The sequence below is a fragment of the Enhydra lutris genome, unplaced genomic scaffold, assembly GCF_002288905.1.
Source record: "Enhydra lutris kenyoni isolate GAN:26980312 unplaced genomic scaffold, ASM228890v2 scaffoldscaffold90, whole genome shotgun sequence".
NCBI classification, from domain to species: Eukaryota; Metazoa; Chordata; class Mammalia; order Carnivora; family Mustelidae; genus Enhydra; species Enhydra lutris.
In genome coordinates, this window is record NW_019154174.1 from 2,290,652 (window position 1) to 2,311,973 (window position 21,322).

At 46.8% G+C, this 21,322-nt stretch overlaps 1 protein-coding gene across 13 annotated transcripts in view; it reads right to left on the minus strand.

Moving 5' to 3' along the window:
- Nucleotides 1-21,322, minus strand: part of LOC111162317 (von Willebrand factor A domain containing 3A) — a 77,886-nt gene that overhangs the window by 22,803 nt on the left and 33,761 nt on the right. For 11 of the 13 annotated variants that reach the window (XR_002641567.1, XM_022526660.1, XM_022526662.1 and 8 more), the window contains 13 exons: nucleotides 20,146-20,244; nucleotides 18,643-18,749; nucleotides 15,678-15,803; nucleotides 15,262-15,370; nucleotides 14,962-15,027; nucleotides 14,202-14,333; nucleotides 12,406-12,531; nucleotides 9,603-9,738; nucleotides 9,389-9,492; nucleotides 8,186-8,266; nucleotides 7,667-7,761; nucleotides 5,839-5,958; nucleotides 386-460 (listed from right to left, as the gene is read on the minus strand). Coding sequence is in view for 12 of the 13 variants with exons in the window: in XM_022526660.1 (XP_022382368.1) it covers nucleotides 386-460; nucleotides 5,839-5,958; nucleotides 7,667-7,761; nucleotides 8,186-8,266; nucleotides 9,389-9,492; nucleotides 9,603-9,738; nucleotides 12,406-12,531; nucleotides 14,202-14,333; nucleotides 14,962-15,027; nucleotides 15,262-15,370; nucleotides 15,678-15,803; nucleotides 18,643-18,749; nucleotides 20,146-20,244 (1,376 nt within the window). In the remaining variant the exon portion in view is untranslated. The remainder of the gene's footprint in view (nucleotides 1-385; nucleotides 461-5,838; nucleotides 5,959-7,666; nucleotides 7,762-8,185; nucleotides 8,267-9,388; nucleotides 9,493-9,602; nucleotides 9,739-12,405; nucleotides 12,532-14,201; nucleotides 14,334-14,961; nucleotides 15,028-15,261; nucleotides 15,371-15,677; nucleotides 15,804-18,642; nucleotides 18,750-20,145; nucleotides 20,245-21,322) is intronic. The other 2 variants (XM_022526664.1, XM_022526663.1) reach the window with 2 other exon arrangements.

Sequence of the window (21,322 nt, forward strand, 5' to 3'; positions counted from 1 at the left end):
GCTGAGGAGGCCAGCTGAGGAGGCCAGCTGAGGGAGGCCAGCTGAGGAGGCCAACTGAGGGGGCCAGCTGAGGAGGCCAGCTGAGGAGGCCAGCTGAGGGAGGCCAGCTGAGGAGGCCAACTGAGGGGGGCCAGCTGAGGAGGCCAGCTGAGGAGGCCAGCTGAGGGAGGCCAGCTGAGGGGGGCCAGCTGAGGGGGACCAGCTGAAGGAGGCCAAATGAGGGGGGCCAGCTGAGGGGGACCAGCTGAGGGGGGCCAGCTGAGGGAGGCCAGCCCGAGGCCCCAGAGGGGGAGGGTGGGGATTCTGCCAGAGAGAGGGACAGAGCAAATGGCACCACAGAGGCTGCCCTCAGACACAGCAGGAGCAGTCTCGGATGGTCACCTACCGCCAGGCGCTTTGTAGGTTTTCGTGGCTCACGGCAACCATCTCAGGCCTCCAGCTTTCAATTGTACTTCCAAATCTTGGGAGGGAAGAAAAGAGAATGTGTTCTTAAGCAAGAGATATATCCATGCTACACCCCAGGTCTTTGGGATCCCCATGCTTTTAGGGGGACAAAATTCTGATTACACCCCAAAATGTTAGGATGTCACTGGCCTGGATCAGCCACAAGATTTCCTTGCCTGTCACGTATGTGACAAATGTGTCACGGTACATTTGCAGTGCGAGCAGAGCTGGGGGTCTCAAGACTCAGAGCCAGGAACAGCTCTGGCCAGATTTCTGACTTCCCCATCCCTCAAAGGAGGGAGTCATTGGCCCATTTTAAATTCCCCTAGACCTGATTCAGCTGCACAACTCAGTTTTTTTACTCTGTCTGTACTATAGTTTTTTGTTTGTTTGTTTTTTAAGACTTTACATATTTATTTGAGAGCAAGCACGCACACGAGCCAGGGAAGGCAAAGAGAACAGGGAGAGGGAGAAGCAGATCACTGTTGAGCAGGGAGCCCGACAGGGGGCTCGATCCCAGGACCCCGAGATCACGACCTGAGCTAAAGTTAGATGCTTAACTGACTGAGCCACCTAGGTGCCCCTATAGTTCTTAATTAATTAAAAAGCAAAAACCGGGGCTCCTGGGTGGCTCAGTGGGTTAAGGCCCCTGCCTTTGGCTCGGGTCATGATCCCAGGGTCCTGGGATCGAGCCCCACGTCGGGCTCTCTGCTCAGCAGGAAGCCTGCTTCCCCCTCTCTCTCTGCCTGCCTCTCTGCCTACTTGTGGTCTCTGTCTGTCAAATAAATAAATCTTTAAAGACAAAAACAAAAACAAAAAACCCCACATCATCTCATTTCTCTGAGGTAGAATTTAAATCCTTGAAAAGAGGACTGATCCTCTTTATCAAAGAAAGGATGTCCCCCCTCTCTGGCTCAAGATGAATTCGTCCACCTGGCCTTCTGAGACTCTGCCCACAGATACCTCCTTCCCCCCACTCACCCCCTACTTTTCTCTACTCCCCTCTGCCCCACTGTCTCTGCACATGTTTAAGTCTGTCCATTCTTAAAAATAACTTCCTCTTTCTTCCAGGGTCCACTCCATTAGCCACTTCTCTTTCCCGTGTCCAGACCAGCTCCCTGGAAAAACAATGTCCCACCACCTCCTCAGCTTTTCCTTCCTCCGAAACCCACGGCAGTCAAGCATCTGGTAGGTTCTCTGGCAAATATTAACAATGACCTCCTTCCCCCTCTCATGAAAATATCTATTGTGGTTGGATAATAAATCTTCTACTACAGTTTGATAAAAATTCTAACAACATCTGGAGGGTAAAAATTCCTCCAATTTTATTCCCCAGAAAAAGTTCTGTTAACTTTATATTCTATTGGATTAAAAAAAAAACAGAAAGTGTAGGGGGACCTTGGCCGTTGGGTAGAGCATCACATTATCACCAGCACTGGGCAGTGTTTGTTATTTTGAAAATTTTAAATATTCGGTTCCCAAACTGAATTGAAAAAAAAAAAATTATATTTCATTGTTTTGTTATCAGTGAACTCTACTGCTAAATTGAGTGGATTCCTTTGTTCGTCCCCTTCTGCTTTGCTTCTGCAGGATCAGACTCTGTTCCTCTCTGAGCTGTGGCTTCTTGAACCATCCTCTCCTCGTTTTCCTCCCGCTGCTCCGCTCTCCTCTTCCTTTGGTGTTTCTCTTCCTCTGCCCACCCTCCAGACATCAGAGCCTTGCCAGTTCTGCCTTCGGATGTCTTCTCCTCCCTTCCCGTCTCCACAGGTACACTTCATGCCCTTCTCAACCACATAACCAGAATGTCGGTGGCTCCGAAACTGGTATGTCCTGACAGGAATTCCTCATTGGGCTCCCTACGGCTCTAGAAACTCCTCTTGAAAATCTCCAGTTCTACAGGATTAAAATCAACTTCTTCCAAGATCTCTTCCCTCTGGGACATCTTCTCTTCACTGTTCTCACATCCTACAGCCAAATGGTAACTCGTGTTGTGGATTCTAGCTCTCCTACACCTCTCCCGTGCATCCCTTCTTCCATCCCCATGGCCGCTCAAGCCTATTCCCTGCTAGTGCAGACCACTGAGCGGTCCCAATGGCCTCCATCCCTCCAGGGTCACCCCCTTAAATATATCCTTCATGCCATGACTGCGCATTCAAGATCTGATCATGTTATTGCCGTGCTTCAAATCCTCTGATGCCTATATGTCCTATAGCATAAAAGCTCACATCCTATACATATAAACCCTCCATCATCTGTTTTATTTTGACATGTACCATCTCTCTTTCTCACTTATTGAACTCCCTGATGGTCCCCCAAAGTTCCAGAGTCTGTGTCCCATAGCTCCAACACTTCTGTACCCCCTGTTGCTTTCTTTACCTAAAATGCCTTTCCTGGGTGCCTCGGTGCCTCAGTGGGTTAGGCCTCCGCCTTTGGCTCAGGTCATGATCTCGGGGTCCTGGGATCGAGCTCCGCATCGGGCTTTCTGCTTGGCGGGGGGGCCTGCACCCCCCCAACTGCCTGCCTCTCTGTCTACTTGTGATCTCTCTCTCTGTGTCTAATAAATAAATAAAATCTTTAAAAAAAGTTTAAAAAATAAATAAAATGCCTTTCCTCCCCACTGCCTCCATCATTCCCATGAGCTAGGTAAACACCTACTCATTTGGCAAGACTCAGTGAAAGGATCACCTCCTCTGTGAAGAGTTTTTCTTTTCTTTAAGATTTTATTTACTTATTTGAGAAAGAGAGAGTGAGCAAGCATGGGTCAGTGGGGGAGGGTCAGAGGGAAACAAAAGAGGGAGAGAGAGAATCTTTTTTTTTTTTTTTTTAAGATTTTTTTATTTATTTGTCAGAGAGAGAGAGAGAGAGCGAGCACAGGCAGACAGAGTGGCAGGCAGAGGCAGAGGGAGAAGCAGGCTCCCCACAGAACAAGGAGCCCGATGTGGGACTCGATCCCACGACGCCGGGACCATGACCTGAGCCGAAGGCAGCTGCTTAACCAACTGAGCCACCCAGGCGTCCCTTGGAGAGAGAGAATCTTAAGCAAGCTCCACACCCAGCGTGGAGCCCAAGGCAGGGCTCTATCTCACGGCCCTGAGATCATGACCTGAGCCAAAACTAAGAGTCAGATGCCTAACCCGCTGAGCCACCTGGGTGTCTCTGTGAAGACTTTCTGACCTCCCTATGCTCAGGCAGGATAGTCTGATCTTGCCTTCTGCCTATTTCTGCAGAAAGCAGTTAATAACCCTTATTTCTTAAGAGGCTTGTCTCCCTCTAGTAGGCCCTAAGCTCCTTGAGGACAGGTACTGTGCATACTCACTTCTGTATCCCCAGTGCAGTGATTGGTACATGGCAGGTTTTGATAAAAGTTCACTGAATGAATTAATGGATGGGTAAATGAATGAAACTTTGCCAAAAATATTTCTCTAAGCATTGTTTTTTCTGTAGAATGTATCAGAAAAAGATGAGACTCTGGTACAGAATAATATTTAATATTAACTGCTAACTTAATAGTTTTAAAATACTCCCTATTGATATGAATCAATATGATTGAAAATGTATAGTCTGGGGTGGCCCAGTTGGTGGAGTGTCTGACTCTCGGCTTCAGCTCAGGTCATGATCTTGGGGTCATGAGGTCGAGCCCCATGTCGGGCTCTGTGCTCAGTGGGGAGTCTGCTTGAGATTCTTTCTCCCTCTCCTTTCATCCCTCCCCACACTCATACTCTCTCTAAAATAAATAAATAAATTTTTTTTAAAGTTTTTATTTATTTATTTGAGAGAGCGAGCGAGAGCACAGCACAGCACAATCTGGGAAGAGAGACAGAGGGAGAGGGAGAGGAAGAAGCAAGTCCCCCACTGAGCAGAGAGCCCAACGTGGAGCTTGATCCCAGGACCCTGGGATCATGACCTGAGCTGAAGGCAGACACTCAACCGACTGAGCTACAAATAAATAAATAAATCTTTTTTATAGATGCCCCAAATAAATAAATCTTATAAGTGGGTTCCTTTTCTTTCGTCCCTAATTTTGGAAAAGGCATGCCATTAGAATATATGAAACTATATATATTTAAATTATAGGCAACTATATATAAGTTATATATAACTATATATAGTACAAGATTTAAATATATGATATATAATTATATATAATTTAAATATATACTTACATAATTTTTTTTATTTTTCCACAAAATTTATTTAAAATCTGGTAAAAAAGAACTAAGAAAATCATAGGTGTGTTGCACAGGAATCAATAATACATTTTATATAAAATTCTAGCAAACAAAATTCAGCAATCATAATTCCATTATTGACAGATTATTACTGGCTAAATATCACCAAGATCTGAGGTGATAATGCAAGAGGGTTGTGATCACCAATGCCTCACAGAAATCATGAAGATATGGATTAGATACATTATGATACATTCTTATTATAGATATGTGTGGGTATATATACATACACACACACACATATATACATTATTTAATTAAGATTTTATTTTTAAGTAATATCTACATCCAGTGTGGGGCTTGAACTCACAACCCCAAGATCCAGAGTTGCATGCTCCCCTGACTGAGCCACCCAGGTGGCCCTGTTAGACATGATTTTTAAAATATATATTCTATATGCAACGTTTTTATTTTAAACATATGTACCAAATTATTTATATGTAAAATATATACTTTAAATACATATAACTTATATGTATTTTATAGTAAAACATAACTTAAATATATCTAGTTATATATAGAAATCCATATAATTGCATTTGGAATTGGAATCTTTTTTTTTTTTAAGATTTTATTTATTTATTTGATAGAGATCACAAGCAGGCAGAGAGGCAGGCAGCGGGGGGGGGGGTGCGAAGCAGGCTCCCCACTGAGCAGAGAGCCCGATGATGCAGGGCTCAATCCCAGGACCCTGGGATCATGACCTGAGCCGAAGGCAGAGGCTTTAACCCACTGAGCCACCCAGGCGCCCCTGGAATTGGAATCTTCAATGCTTGACATACTGCAGCTTGCTAGTCAGTCCTGAACTGGGACGTAACACTGGGGCATACCCAGGGGCCCTTCTTTTGCTCTTTTGTGTTTATCAGCTCAGAATCCAAATGGGGCAATGGGCTGAGTTACTTTATCTTGGCTGATGGAGCAGCGTGTTTGGGGGCCACTTATCACCTTCGCCCAGTGAGACTGTCCTGCAGCCATTTAATTATTCAATACCCCCAAACGAGATGACTCGAGTCAGATAAGCTGATGGTCATCCTGGGATGCTGGGTGCTGGTGAGATGTCATCTAGCTACCCGCCAGGAACCTCCGCCCTGCGATGGCACGATGGCAGGGAGCATACGTGACCCTTGCCCCCAGCACCCCCTCCCCCCAGGAGTGAGGAGCTTACGCAATGATGTTGAAGCAGTCTTTGTTGGACAACTGCTCCTCCAGCAAAAGCCGCAGGGAGTGCTGGATATGAATAATGTACATGGAATTGGTCACAGAGATATCCAGCAGTATAACCACCCTGAAAAGAAACACAAGCTTTATGAGGAGAACCGAATCTCTCAGATAATGTTTGTTTTGTTCCATTTTACTATTTAAGGTTCTTTCCAGGGGAGTTTTCACATGCCAGACTCAACAGCTGGCCAAAATCTTCTCTGTGGTGTGAGGTCAAGGGGAGTGGGTTTACAACGGTAGACGAAGGGGGTCGTGGAAGCTTCTCTCCCCAGGGGCTTCCAGTGTGGAGTAAAGTCGCATGGCGGAGATGGTTTAAGGGCCAGGGGGCTGCCTAGAATGATTTTCACACACATCCCCTGTTTTAAAGCACCAGCATTCACTATTATCATAGGCTGGGGGCTCAGGAGGGGAAACAGAAACAAGGTAAGGAAATGAGATGGGGAATTTGGTGTATCTGGGCCTCTGGGGAAAGAAATGTATCTTTTTGTTTCTTCTCTCTCTTTTAAAATCCCTAGTCCCATCTGGCCTTCTTTCCTACTTCAAATCAATTCCCAGCTCCACCCTCCACTCTCATTTTGAGAGAGCAAGTATGGTTCTATTTATTTATTTATTTATTTTTAAGCGTATGTGCTGCCAAAGTGAGCACAAGACAGCAATTATCAATGGCAGAAGAAAATCTACTGGATGTAGAGTCAGAAGATCTTGGTTCAGGTCCCACTTCCTGTGTGACTTAGGCAAGTCACAAAACCTCTCTGGTCCTTGGCCTATTCAACTATGAACTGTTGAGAATTAAATGGTAGAATAGTACGGTGCTTTGTTTGTGGTAATGCATCCAATAAGGTATGGAATGGTCAGGATGCTATGAACGGTTCTAGGTCTTTCTCCCTGCTCAGGATCCAGCACGTCCCCTCACAACAGCACCCTGATTTCCCTTTGAAAAACTCCTCTGCCTCTGTCAGTCCTTTTGATTTGGGTGGAACAGACCCACACCAAGCTTGAAGGGTGGGCATTTGACATTAGGCAATTAGAACATCCTACCTTCCAGACCAGCAGAGATTAGCTCCTGGACGGGTCCTGCCCCAAGCCCTGGGAGAGCTAACCTGGTAGAAGGTAAGTACGGAGCTCAGGTGGCTATCCTGCTATGAGGAAGGGAAAGCCTGCCTGACAACAGAGCCAACAGTGAAGGAGGCGGAGCTGAGAGATGGAGATACATTGTTGATACGCACGAACCCCTGGATGGAGCCGTGCCTGAAGACAGCGATCAAATCTATTTGAGGGGGCGCCTGGGTGGCTCAGTGGGTTAAGCCACTGCCTTCGGCTCAGGTCATGATCTCAGGGTCCTGGGATCGAGCCCCGCATCGGGCTCTCTGCTCAGCAGGGAGCCTGCTTCCTCCCCTCTCTCTCTGCTTGCCTCTCTACCTGCTTGTGATCTCCCTCTGTCAAATAAATAAATAAAATCTTAAAAAAAAAATCTATTTGAGAATTTTCAGTTACCTTCAACCAGACCTCCCTGTTTTGTTTAAGCCAATTGGCATTTAGTTTCGGTTGCTTTTTAACTGAAAGAATCCTGAGTAACACAATGATGACAGTATTGATATTGATGATGGTAGTGGTGACTTTTTCCTCAAGGGTTCTACTGAGTGATCGTTGATCCTTAATCTAAGGGATGGTTTCTGATGTTACTAAGAGGGAATTCATGAGTTGGATAAGTGCTTATGTCACACATGGGACTCACAAAGGACAAGAACACAAGAACACTACTTGAGAGAAGGTACCTTTTTTCGCAGACGGTGCCCCAGATTCTTCGGCTGGCCAGGGAGAGCCACTCGATCCGTCTCTCATATGTCCGAAGAGCTCTGCTGAGCTGTTTCTGCAACAGAAACATGGGCCACACAGAGTGAGCAACGGGCCAAAGAGGATGGCCGGTTAAGGGGTCTGTGGGGGAAGGTTGGCTTCTGAGGATGGGACCATGGGTATCCAGGCAGTATAAACATTCCACTGAATCCTGGGTGAATCTGTCACAAGACCAGGAAGACAACAGTCCACATATTTAATTGCCTGGAATGGGAAAGGAAGTAGATCTTGCCCCCAAAAGATTAAAGACTCCTGTTTGTTTGACAGGTCCCTGCCTGGGGAGCAGGTGGAGAAAGTTCCAGAGGCACCTGGAGGCAGAGCACAGTCTGTTTATAAGAGGGAGTTTGGTCAATGGCTTGCTGTCTCCACATTCCATGGCACCTTCCACCTGTCCCCTCTTCCCAAACCCCATGCACTGACCAACTGGACCCATTACTAACCTGGTACTCATAGAGGAAGGGTGGGTCCACGTGAACATTCTTCACTGTCCCGTCATGCCATTCAAATTGTACCATTGCCTTCTGCACTCAGGTGTGGCCAGGATGGGCACATACAGGAAAGGATTATACATTTAATTTGGGCACTGGGCTCTCAAAATCAGATGTGTGAGAGGGAAATGGGCTTCAAGCATATCTGGCATCAGGTTATGCCTCCCTGGTCATGGCAGCAGAAGGCCTTGAGGACCGTGGTCCCAGAATGCACCATTCCTGACAGCAAGCCAGGCTGCCTTCTGGGGAGGGTCTTCCAAACATCAGAGTCTTGATACAAGATACAGTTGGTTTTGGAGTAGCAGAGTCGGGAGACCTTCAACATATTGGCCATGGATTCTTAGGTTTGAGAACCCGGATAAACCTTCATGGACACTTGGAAAATCTAATTTTTCATCTTCCACCAAGTTGTCATATCTACCCACTGAGTCCCTCATCAGTCTGCTGCTACTATTATCCATCCCTGTTCTCTTTGGTTCTTCCATCTTTCCATTGAGCTCTCTCTTCACCTATTATGCCCACCTTCCATTTCTCCATCCTTCCATCCTCTTCTATTCTATTCTGTCACTGATCCTTCCATTTTTTCCCCTCTCCATAGTTCCATATGTTTATGTTTATGTTTATGTTTATGTTTATGTTTATGTCTTTCCTTCCACCCAGTCAGCTGTCTGGGAAACATTCATTGGCTGCTTGCTTGTACTAGGTACTAGGGATACAAGGTTGGAGAAGACAGTTTGTTCTTTTAAAGGCTCCTACTCTAGTGGGGGTTTAGACATGCAATAAGTACACACGTTAACACATTATAGGAGCTAGGACAGAAGTCTGTACCAGGTGCAGTGAGGACACAAGGGGAGTGAGTGTGTTCAGAGTGCATGGAGGAAAACCTTCAAGGAGGAGGTGACTTGCTCCCTTATCCCTGATTGCTCCCTCTTGCCCCATCTTCCAGATTCGGTTTCAATCTTTGCAAAACAGCCATTAGAGTAGATGTGATGAGAGTTCTAGAAAGTTCTGGAAAGCCTGCATCCCACTCCAAGCCCTCAGACCCAGGCTCCTCGTGCTCTGACTTATGACTCTCCTTTCCTGAATATTTAAGAAGGGAAAGGTCACAGAGGAGCCCCCTGCAGAAGACCAGAAAGAACTCTGAATTTGAGTTACCTCATGGATAGTTGAAGAGACAGTTTTCTGGAGAATGGGCACAAATTCCTCCACAGGAGAGAATGCATTGGGTGCCAGAACCTGATAAAGGCTTAGCTTTTTGGCTGTAAAAATAAACAGTGGGAGTTTGAGATACAGCTCTTAGAGCCCCAGAGGGGTTATGCCTTTTCATCAGTCACCTGAGTCCTGGGTTCTGCCCTCTTTGGGGACTTACCTTTTAGGCCATTGATCTTTAGCCATTCTGCAGAAGTCTTGTCCAAGTTTGGGAACTCAATTGTGAGGGGACCCTCATGCTTTGGTGGTTTAGGCAAGAGACCTGTGAGTGGCCCTTTTGCAATCTCTGTGGAAATCTAAATTAAATTTAAAAGCCCTTATTACAAAATCGTATTTTAGAGTTGAGAAGTCCTTAGTCTACCCAGCCCACCCAGTTCCCCTAAATGGAACATCCGAAAACATGACCTGGTAAATTAAAGGCAATTCTGCTGTCCCCTCCCACCATCCCCATCCCCTTTCCTGGAGGTTGTTGAAATTTCCAGGGTAAGAAGGAGATGTCCCCAGCAACTTGCTTCCTCTTTGATTTGTCCATCCTCCTGCCCCTTCCCCACCCTTACCATCAAGATCAGCACTTTGGGCTCCGAGATGGTGGTGGCCTCTCCATGAACTCCTAACACAAGGCTTCAAAGTAAAAAGTAACTCCTACACCAGATCATTTCAGAAGCCCTGGTCTAGCCCAGCCTTCCTGCACCCACATTTACAAACTGAAGGCCTGAGGTTCTGAGATGTTAAATCATAACTCACGTTTAAATAAGACATAGAACAGCAATTCCCAAATTTTAGATATTTGAGTACCTCCTTCATGAATTTTTCTAAATCTGAGTACCACTGTACTATTATTTAGAATTTTAAAAAATATTTTATTTTTGTTTTTAAAGATTTTATTTATTTATTTGAGAGAGAGAGAGAGAGAAAGAATGGGGGGAGAAGCAGAGGGAGGGGGAAAAGCAGACTCTGTGCTGAGTAGGAAACTCAATGCAGGGCCCGATCCCATGACCCTAAGATCATGATATGAAACAAAATCCAGAACCAGATGCTCAACTGACTGAGCCGCCCAACTGTCTGTAAAGATTTTATTTTTTTTTTTTTAAGATTTTATTTATTTATTTGACACAGAGAGAGAGATCACAAGTAGGCAGAGAGGCAGGCAAAGAGAGGAGGAAGCAGGCTCCCCGCTGAGCAGAGAGCCCAATGCGGGACTCAATCCCAGGACCCTGAGATCATGACCTGAGCTGAAGGCAGAGGCTTAATCTGCTGAGCCACCCAGGCGCCCCAAAGATTTTACTTTTAAGTATTCTCTACACCTAACATGGAGCTTGAACTCAAAAATCCAAGATCTAGAGTTGCATGCTCCACTGACTGAGCCAGCCAGGCACACCTAGAATTTTTTAAAAAATAAATCAAGAGGGTATGTGCTACAGTGAGTGCTGTGAAGTGTGTAAACCTGGTGATTCACAGACCTATACCCCTGGGGCTAATAATACGTTATATGTTTATAAAAAAAATTAAAATGTTTTTAAAACATAATAAAATAAATAAATAAATAAATAAATAAATAAAAATTTAAACAAATAAGATAAATAAATCAAATATGGGGGCGTCTGGCTGGCTTAGTTGGTACAGCATGTGACTCTTGATCTTGGAGTTGTGAGTTCAAGGTTCACGTTGGGTGTAGAGAATACTTAAAAAAAACCCAAAATCTTTAGGGGTGCTTAGGTGGCTCAGTCAGTAGAGCAACCAATTCTTGATTTTGGCTCAGGTCATAATTTCAGGGTCATGAGATTAAGCCCCATGTTGAGCTCTGTGCTGGGTGTGGAGCCTGCTTAAGATTCTTTCCCTTTCCTTCTGCCCCTCCCCCACTCACACACACTCTCTCTCTCAAATATTTTAAAATAAATAAATAAAATAAATAAAATAAAATAAATAATACATAATAAAATAAATAATAAATAAATAAAATAATAAAGTAAATAAAATCTTTTAAAAAATAGGGGCGCCTGTGTGAAGCCTCTGCCTTCAGCTCAGGTCATGATCTCAGGGTCCTGGGATCAGCCTGCATCGGGCTCTCTGCTCAATGGGGAGCCTCTTTCCTCCTTTCTCTCTGCCTGCCTCTGCCTACTTGTGATCTCTGTCTGTCCAATAAATAAATTAAAAATAAATAGACCAAATGTGCAACAGTAAAGCTTAACTGTTAATTTTAAAAACTGACTTCCTTTTTTGTACTCAAATAATTTTAGAAAGATGTATTACTACCATATGAGCTAGTTTTAACTACACATTAAAAAAAATTAATCCATGTACCACTTTGTAACTGTCATGCAAACCACGACTGATACATGCATTGCATTGTGGGAAACTCCCGGCTGAGGTTTTGACATCAGATCGACCCCAGGTTCAATTCAAACTTCATCTGTCTCTGTCTCTGGGATCTGAGGCAAACTATTTAGTCCTCTGACTTCAGATTCCTCATCAGGAAAATAGGGGTAACAATATATCTACAGCAGACTGTTGCTGTTATGCTAAAATAAGGCATTTAAAGGATTAGGCATTGTGCCTCTTAGAATGAGCACTCAGTAAATGAGTGAGCAATTCATCGTCTTTTTAAAATATAAACAAATGAAGCATTGGGTGGCAAAGACCATCTTCAAGATGGCCCACTCTGTGGGGCTGAGGTGTTCATCCTTCTCGAAATTGAGGGGTCGGGAGGGGACAGTGGGAGGTGGGCGGGGTGGGACGAGCCTGCTGACCTTTCTCTGAAATACATTTTTCAGTCAGAAAATCCATCAGGATCCTTTGGCACAGTGGAAGGCCCAACAAGCTCAGAACTGTGGGGTACAGCAGAGGGCACGGCCTTGCCTTCTCTGTCAGCGCACGGGGGCCTCAGCAGCCACGCTCTCAGAGAGACGGGTGAGAAAGGAGGATCCAGTGAGGCCAGCTCCAGAATCTTCACCTACACCACCTACCTCCTTCATCATGTTGGTTAGTTCCTCACAGGGGGTCCTATGGTGCAAGGCTTGGATGTGGCTCAGGAGGCTCTGGGCTTTCTGGATTTCTGCCAGCAGCCGGTCTGTGTCCCAGCTAGTGTAGACCTGGGGGTAGGAGGAGCAATCAGCCATTAGAGGTCACTTGGCTTCTAGCAGGAAAGGGCAAGCAGCCAGGTCACTTCCTAAAGCTGAGTGGTGGGTTGGTTATACCCAACTTTATAAACTAGGGTCTGTGTGCTGGATAGAGCTACAAACTTGGTGTGTTCTATCTCTACAGTATTGCCCTGCAGTGTTATTAAATAACTAAGGGTTTTCTAACCTTAAAGATACAGAGGGGCACCTGGGTGGCTCAGTGGGTTAAGCCTTTGCCTTCAGCTCAGGTCATGATCTCAGGGTCCTGGGATCGAGTCCCGCATTGGGCTCTCTGCTTGGCAGGGAGCCTGCTTCCTCCTCTCTCTCTCTGCCTGCCTCTCTGCCTACTTGTGATCTCGCTCTGTCAAATAAATGAATAAAATCTTTAAAAAAAATAAATAAAAGGACAGTTACAAGCCGTGAGGATGGGGAGAACCAGAACACTTGCCCATGGCTAGTGGGAAACAGACTGGCGGTTCCTCAAAGAATTAGACACAGAATCACCACATAACCCAGCAGTTCCCCTTGTAGGTAGATAACCCCAAAGTAATTGAAAACGGGAACTCAGATACTTGTATACTAATGTTCACAGCAGTTCACAACCACCAAAGAGTGGAGATAACCCGAGTGTCCATCAATGGAAGAATGGACACACAGATGGTTGTAGATCTAGAAAATAAATCAGCCATAAAAAGAATGAAGTTCTGAGACCGGCCACAACATAGATGAACCTGAAAACATGATACTAATGTAAAGACAACAGATACAAAAGGTGTATGATTCTATTTATACAAAATATCCAGAATAGGCAAATCCACCGAGACAGGAAGCAGGCTGGTGGTTTCCAGAGGGTGTGGGGGAGGGGACAGGAGGAGTAATGGGTTAATGAGTACAGGATTTTCTTTTGGGGGGATGAACACATTTTGGAACTGGATAAAAGTGGTGGTTGCACAACATTTTGAATGGACTAAGTGCTACTAATTGTTCACTTTAAAGTGGGTAACTTTATGTTATGTGAATTTCACCTCCATTTAAAAAAAAAGGTAAAGAAGTCACACAAACACACAGATCCAGATCTCTGGCTCTTGGACTAGTGGAAGACCTAGTAGAATGGGAGTCACACTCCTCCAGAGCAACGAAGGGAATGGGACGGGGCTGAGCAGAGGCGTCTCTCTAGATGGGGTGAGAGCTACCTCATCCTCCACAGCCCCACCCCCACCCCGCCAAATCAGCTTAGTTTTTCACTATCCTTAGTTTTTCACTATCCTTCTACTGTTTTCTGGGTTTTTGTTTATATTAAAATTAGACAATGAACTTTGTTGTACTCACAACTTTATAAAGAAAAAGAAATACAGAAGCTAAGAGGGCCACAGGCTTTTAGATAAAAGATTTCTCTTTTTTGATGGTTTATTTATTTTAGAGAGGGAGAGTGAGAGCATGCGTGAGCAGAGGGAGGGGCAGAGGGAAAGGGAGAGGGAAGCAGACTGCTTACCAGCAGGGAGCCCAAAACCAGGCTCATCCCACGACCCTGAGGTCGTGACCTGAGCCGACACCAAGAATCAGACTCTTAACAGACCGAGCCACCCAGGCACCCCTAAAATAAAAGATTTCTTCAATCAGCCAGTTTCATTCATTTACTGTACCTTCCTAGCCCCTGCGATCTGTGGTCTCAACAGAGTCTGGGAAATGGCGTAACCAGAAGGGAAGTAACCGAGGAAAAAGTTGTCTGACCTTGGCTCCTGGTGTGAAATGCTAGACTTTGTGACACTTGACCCCTGTGAAATGCAGACATTCATTGGCTTAAGGCTATTCATGGTTACAGGCAAGACACATCCTGCGAGCTTTGGAATCTCAGTCTGCCAATGGCTCCACACACACATTTGCTGATCATTACCTCCATCATGGACACAGGGTGTGTGATGCTATGGTTACCTGGGACAAGGACACTAATGGGTAGATGGGTACAGAATTGATGGTTCATTCAGAACTGACTGCGGCGGGTCCTCTGCAGTAGCAGGGATGTGTCTTGGAGGAAGACCAGAGGCAACTGTTTCAGACTCAGCTTTGGTGGGAGCAGAGCCGTGGGAGGCAGAGCCCATGATGATGACAGCTGGATAGAGATTCAGGATTCTACCACCGAGGTTTTAAGAGGACTCTAGGCTCACTTGTGTGCAATCCACTCATCACATATGCTCAGCAAAGGATCTCCTGTGACTTCATACTGTCCCTGTTTTTCCCATATTCATCTTCACCTGATTATACTTGTGCAAACTCATTGAATATGGCAGCAAGGAGGGGAAGCAAGTACATAGTGTGGTCTTTCCTGGCCCAGGTCCTCCAGGCACAGCCTTGGAGGCAGGCAGGAAGGGAGGAGAGGGGCCGCATGTTGGCAGAAGGGCTTACCTCTGTTTCTGGGCTGTAGCAGTGGTAGTAGCCCCCAAGAGCTTCTGCAAGGTTCTTTAGGACAGCCTGTGGGGATGGTGACAGGGTCAGCATCCTCATTGGGGCAATGCCAGTACTCCCATAAGCTTCTCCTTGACTGAACCTCCCAACTGCCCAAAGGAAGAAGCAGGTACAAGGGGAGTCATGTTCTGGTCCACAGCTTGGTGGTGGTGGGCAATCCATGCATGGAGTCTCCAAGATGGCCCAGTTAGATCCCTATGGCCAATCCAAGGGAAATGTTGGGGAATCCTCAGTACTTACAAGGGGGACTTGATTATTACATTTGTAGGTGATGATGTGGGTGATGAGGCCCCTTCCCATGGTAGACTGTTGGATGTAGTTAGACAGAATTTCAGAAGGCTGATCTGGGCTGGGGAGAAGACAGAAGAGGAAAAGGGGGTACCCCAGGTCAGATCACTTTGAGGACATTCCAGAGAAAATGGGAATATCTACCAAATCTAACTGACCACCTGTGTGTCCCAGGTCACTTGTGGAAGATGCGAGGTGGAGTGGACTGCAGGCCTGGTCTGACCTGGGTGCCCTGCCCAACACCTGTGGACGGACGACCTGTGAACAAACTCTTTCTCTCAAGCCTGTGTGTAGAGCCCTGCGTGATGGTCTTTGGTTCTCCAGCCCCCTTCATGTGGTCCATTACCCACATAGGTAATGAGACCTACCAGCTTCTCATGATGGTCACCAGAGAATTCAGCTCCTTCAGGGTGAAGATCTTCCTCAGGGCTTGTAGCAAATTGCTGCCTCCCTCAGGCTGTAGCTTCTTCACCCAGAGTTTCAGTTCCTGGAGGCTGAGGAGAAAAATACCCAACCACAGTGCTCTTCCGAGGTGCCAGGCCCAGGGCAAACATGAGCTCATTTCAGACTAACAATAATTCTTTTTTTTAAGGTTTAATTTATTTATTTGAGAAAGAGAGAGAAAGCATGAGCAGGGGCAGAGGGAGAGGGAGAAGCAGACTCCCCACTGAGTGGGAAGCCCGATCCCAGGACCCTGAGATCATGACCTGAGCCAAAGGCAGATGCTCAACCGACTGAGCCACCCAGGTGGCTAACAGTAATTCTTGATGGCAATCCCTTTCTTCCAATTTTATAGATGTGCAAACAGAGTTCGGACTTGCCCAAGGTGATACTGTAAGCAAATGGCCAACTCCAGGATTTCAAACCAGGCCGGACTCTAGCGACCCTACTATCAGAGGTCCTGGGCTAAGCTCCTTCTCTGCACCCCAAGCCACCAACCACTCCCCCAAATGCCGAGTTAACCCCCTGACCCCGAGAGGGCTCCTGGAGGAGGCACCTTGGCTGCGTGTCTGCCTCTCGCGTGGGCCGGGATACACCCTAGAGCTAAGAGGGAAAACGACTTCACGCAGCGCTTCCTTGATGAAATACCTCCTGCACTACCAGTGAAAGAGCTCTGCTCTTTCCATTTTTCTTTCCTTCTGACAGAAAAAAATAAAAGTAAAGATAAAATAAAAATAAAATTCAAAAAAAATCTCAGCTTGTTGCCAGTAAGTCTGTCTTTCATTACTACAACCTTTCAGGCTCCCTTCCACACAAAGGGAGCGCAGATCCCAGGCCGACCGTCGTCTCCAGACTGATAGGTTTCAAGTTGGAATTTGATATCATTGTTTTATTTGCTTTCATTGTATTTATTGTGATGGTTGCAATCTAACTACAGCAAGTGATACGGGCTTCTTGTTATGGTTCTGAGCGTATCCTTCAATTATACACGTAGAGTTGATTTTTTTTTTAAAGATTTTATTTATTTGTCAGAGAGAGTGTGCACAAGCAGGCAGAGGCAGAGAGAAGCAGGCTCCCCACTGAGCAAGGAGCATGATGCGAGACTCAGTCCCAGGACCCTAGGATCATGACCTGAGCTAAAGGCAGCAGCTCAACCCACTGAGCCACTCAGGCATCCCTAGAGTTGATGTTTTAAAACAGTACAGGTTGCGGTGCCTGGGTGGCTCAGTCGGTTGAGCACTGACTCTTGATTTCAGCTCAGGTCATGGGAGCCCCAGTTCAGGCTCCATGCTCAGCAGGGAGTCTGTCTGCTTGAGGACTCTCTCTCTCCCTCTGCCTCCCCCCCACCACTCATGCTCACTCTCTGTCTCTAAAATAAATAAACAAATCTTAAAAAAAAAAAAAATAGTACATGTGGCAGAGATATGACCCAAATGACAAATGGCCTCTAGGAATGACTGAAGTGAGAAGCTCTTGCCTGTGACCTCATGGTGACTCCTAGGTCTGACATCCTGGAGATTGGGGTCTAACAGGAGCAGAAACCACAGCAAAAAATCCTCTTTCCTCACCGAGGACCTGCCACCTGCCAGATCCTTATACCTCACCTCCTGTCCACAGGAGCTGAGTGATGGTTAGGTATCTCTGGCCTCACTCAGGTAAGGAGAGTTCAAGGATGGGTCAAGGCCACCCAGTAACTGTCAGAGCAGGACGCAGAGCCAGCACTGTTGGAGCTGGGCCCTTCTCTAGCCAGAAGGGCTCCTCTTTACAGCCAGTGCTGAGCCAGGGGACCTCCATCCCAGAAATGCATACAGGGTTTTTTTCCTAGGAATCTACTCTGGGCTTTGGTAGCCAATCTGGGCTCTGTCACTCTGGGTAAGTGCCTTAACCTGAGTTCCAGTTTTTTCGTAAGCAAAATGGGGAAAAGAATCCTATTACATGTGCTGGCATAAGAATTAAATAAGATAGCCCATGAAAAGTGCTTAGCGTGGCACCGAACACCTGGTGGGCGGTTAAGGATATTTTCTTCATGGAAAAGAAATTTTTAGTTACTGGAATAAGTAGAAATTGTTACACATCTTCTCTCTGTCCCCCCATAACTCCCCCCCAAACCCCCACAAACTAGAGACTTCCAAATAAAGGATAGTTAAATCATAGTACATGTATACAGTGGAATATTATACAGCCATTAACAAGGAATGAGGCAGATCTCTGTGGACTGAGGGGGAAGACATTCAAATCAAGGCAAAGAGAGTGTAATGCGTTTCTATTTCTGTCTCAGTAAAAGAGGATAAACATACTGACACACGTACATGACACACTGTGGAAGTAGGGAGAAGAAACAGATATTGGGAGGTGAGAGAGAGTCTCTCCTTACTTGCACTTTCATACCATGTGGATTTTTTTTTTTAACATTTGATTTATTTATTTGAGAGAGAGAGAGACAGTGAGAGAGAGCATGAGCGAGGAGAAGGTCAGAGGGAGAAGCAGACTCCCCGTGGAGCTGGGAGCCTGATGCGGGACTCAATCCCGGAACTCCAGGATCATGACCTGAGCTGAAGGCAGTCACTTAACCAACTGAGCCACCCAGGCGCCCCCCATGTGGATTTTTGAAGATGCATTATTTTCAAAATAACATAACTCTCTTCACTAGTTGGCTAGAGAAAAATGGCGCCTTGTGGTTTTCTTGTGTTTTCATTTTGTGGGTGGCTCGCAAGGGCGGCCACTTTGCTGAAGGTTACGGATCCCCATGTTTCCACTTTGTGAGCTGTCTCTTTGTACTCATGCACCTGTTGGGGTCTCAGGTCTATACTGTATTCATTCAAGAAACACACCGTCATGGAGGGAGGACAAAGAACAAGCGGACACCCTGGCCAAGGCCGGGAGGTCACTCACGTGGAGGAGCTGACTTCCACTGGTTCTGGCCAGAGGGCACTGGCGGTAGAGCCGAAGGACAGGACATACAGCTTCTCCTTGTGGCTCAGCTGCTCCTCAACCAGGCTCTGGAAGACAAAAGGACATATTGGTTCCCGGAGCCGTGGGCCACGTGGAGCCTGGCTTCACTCCTCACATTGGGGCTGGCTCCTGGGGACGGGGTGTCAGCCATGCTGGGACGGGGTTGCTTAGTGGCCCCAAGCCAACACTTGCTTCCTGCCCACTGAGTCTCATGGGAGTGTGCCCTGGTGGCCCATCCCAGCCTGTGTTGTGGGGGTGGGCAGGGAGCCTGTAGCTTGGCAGACCGCCCTCGGAGATCGTGTCCTCACTCCGTCCCAGTGACTGGGGACTGATGTCTTCTGGACCAGCTCCTTAGGGCTGCCACACGCTCGGGTCATTGACTAGGAGTGGGGATGATCCTCTTGGCTACTCTCTCAGTCTGTGCCGCAGTTGGACCCTTCACAGTGGCATCCAGGGAGGAGGTTGGGGGCAGGGGTTTCTCTCCATAGCACAGGAGGTGGGGATGCCACAGTGGGCACAACGCCAGCCTATGTGATGCTCTCAAGCTGCAGCCAATGACATATCCAATGTGACATAGTTCCTCCTCTTCTTCCTGACTAGGTACAACTTCATCTGTCCGTCACTAACACGGACCTTGCCCTGGCTAATATGAGACCAAGCCCACCTGGGGAATCTTCAGATCTTTAGAACTTTAGAAAGTCAGCCCTGAGGACTTGTCACGAAGCACCGTTACCTGACATCTGCTGAGACCAGGAGCGGGGGGACAAGTCTGGATGACTCGCCCATGTCGAGCCCTATGAACGGTCTGAATGCTTGCATCCAGAGCTCTAGGGGTTCCCATAAGAAAAGAGCCACCCCTACATCAGTGCACAGAGGTTACAGAGGTTTTCTTTTCTGAGCACTTAATTTGCATGAATTCCTTCCATCCTATGGCAGCCCTGGCAGGTGGCCACTGTTGTCACCTGCATTTTACAAAAGAGGTAACTGAGGCACAGAGAGATTAGGCAGCAGGGCCACAGCCCAGAAGTGGTAGAGGTGGCTGGGACTTGAGGCCAGTCATCTGCCTTCAGCGTTCTCGGCTTCTTTGTCGTGGACATGCCAAGGAAAACAAAACAGGCCCTGGGTCCAGAAACGGCCAGGAGGCCAGTGCCAGGCTGTGCTGGCAACAGTCCTCTTTCCAGGAGCTGGGGGCTCTTGCGGCAAAGTCTAGTTCGTAGGGACTCTTGTGGTGAGAATACTAGAAGCTCACACAGGAACTGAAAAGGAACTTGACATATTCCCTTAACGGTAGGTGCTAATGAAGTGTGAACCGTTCTTTGCAAAACACCCCATTTTGCAGTTGCTAGAAACAAAGCCGGTCCACAAAGCTCACAAAGGGGAGGGTGTGTGTATGTGGAGTGGGGGAGGGGGTGTTCCAGGTACCTCTCTGCCTGAGAAACTTACCAGGAAGTCCTTCTGGAACTCCTCTTTCTGAGAGCCACGGCTGACGGCTGACACATCAACGACAATGCCGACTCTGGCTCCCTTGATGAGGCCAAATACCTAAAACCAAAGAGGGCAGTGGGAGCAACCAGCACAGCCCTGCGCTTCCCTTAAACCCTCTCACTGGGCAGTTCCGTGGGATGTGGAAGTTGGGACTCACCCCTAACCTCAAAAATCGGCAGAAGGCAGGCCCATTTTACAGAGGGAAAAGCAAAACCCAATGTCCTGACTTCAGTTCTGGGCATTACCTGCTCCTAAAACCTATTCTTTTTTTCTTTTTTTTTTTTTTTTTTTAAGATTTTATGTATTTATTAGACAGAGATCACACGTAGGCAGAGAGACAGGCGGGGGGGGGGGGGGGGGGGGTCGGGGAGGAGCAGCCTCTCTGCAGAGCAGAGAGCCCGATGTGGGGCTCCATCCCAGGACCCTGGGATCGCGACCTGAGCCAAAGGCAGAGGCTTTAACCCATTGAGCCACCCAGGTGCCCCACTAAAACCTATTCTTTACAAGTTTTTTTTTCCTTAATATTTACAGTCCACCCTTATAAAGTAAGCCACATCCATTAAAGAAAATTCAGAGACCACAGGAAAGCATCCTTCATAAGACAAAGTTCACTGTCTAATTACCTCAGCTGATTTTATTCCATTTCCTCTATCTCCTTATTTGTTTTCCACCCACTCTACCAATCAAAGGCAGATGTGTCCAGCTTGCCGGCTGCCACGGTATTTCTGTGAGTTTCTAATTCCGTGTCTAACAGCGAGCACGTTCTCCATGCCGACGCGGTCTCCCTCGGCCGAGGAATGTTCATCCTCCTACAGCTGCATCGTGAACTGGGATTTGCAGCGACGGATGGTTCTCTAGGGGCGGTGGGTTCCATCTGATGCTTTTTGACTTAAATCCCACTTTACTGCATGCCAAAATTTCCTGCTCAATTCATTTCTTTATGCTCACAGAGGGGTATTTTATCTCTCTCACACCTCAACATTCCCTAGCTAGGCTCCCCCCACAGGGGATCTTGCCTCCAATTTCACTAAGAGAAACAAGCCAGAGTTTTGTTTTTTAAATCTTTTCAGGCAGAATCTATTAACCTGCCTGCCTCTTTGCCCACACACTTGGCCTTTCCCCTCTATTAACAATG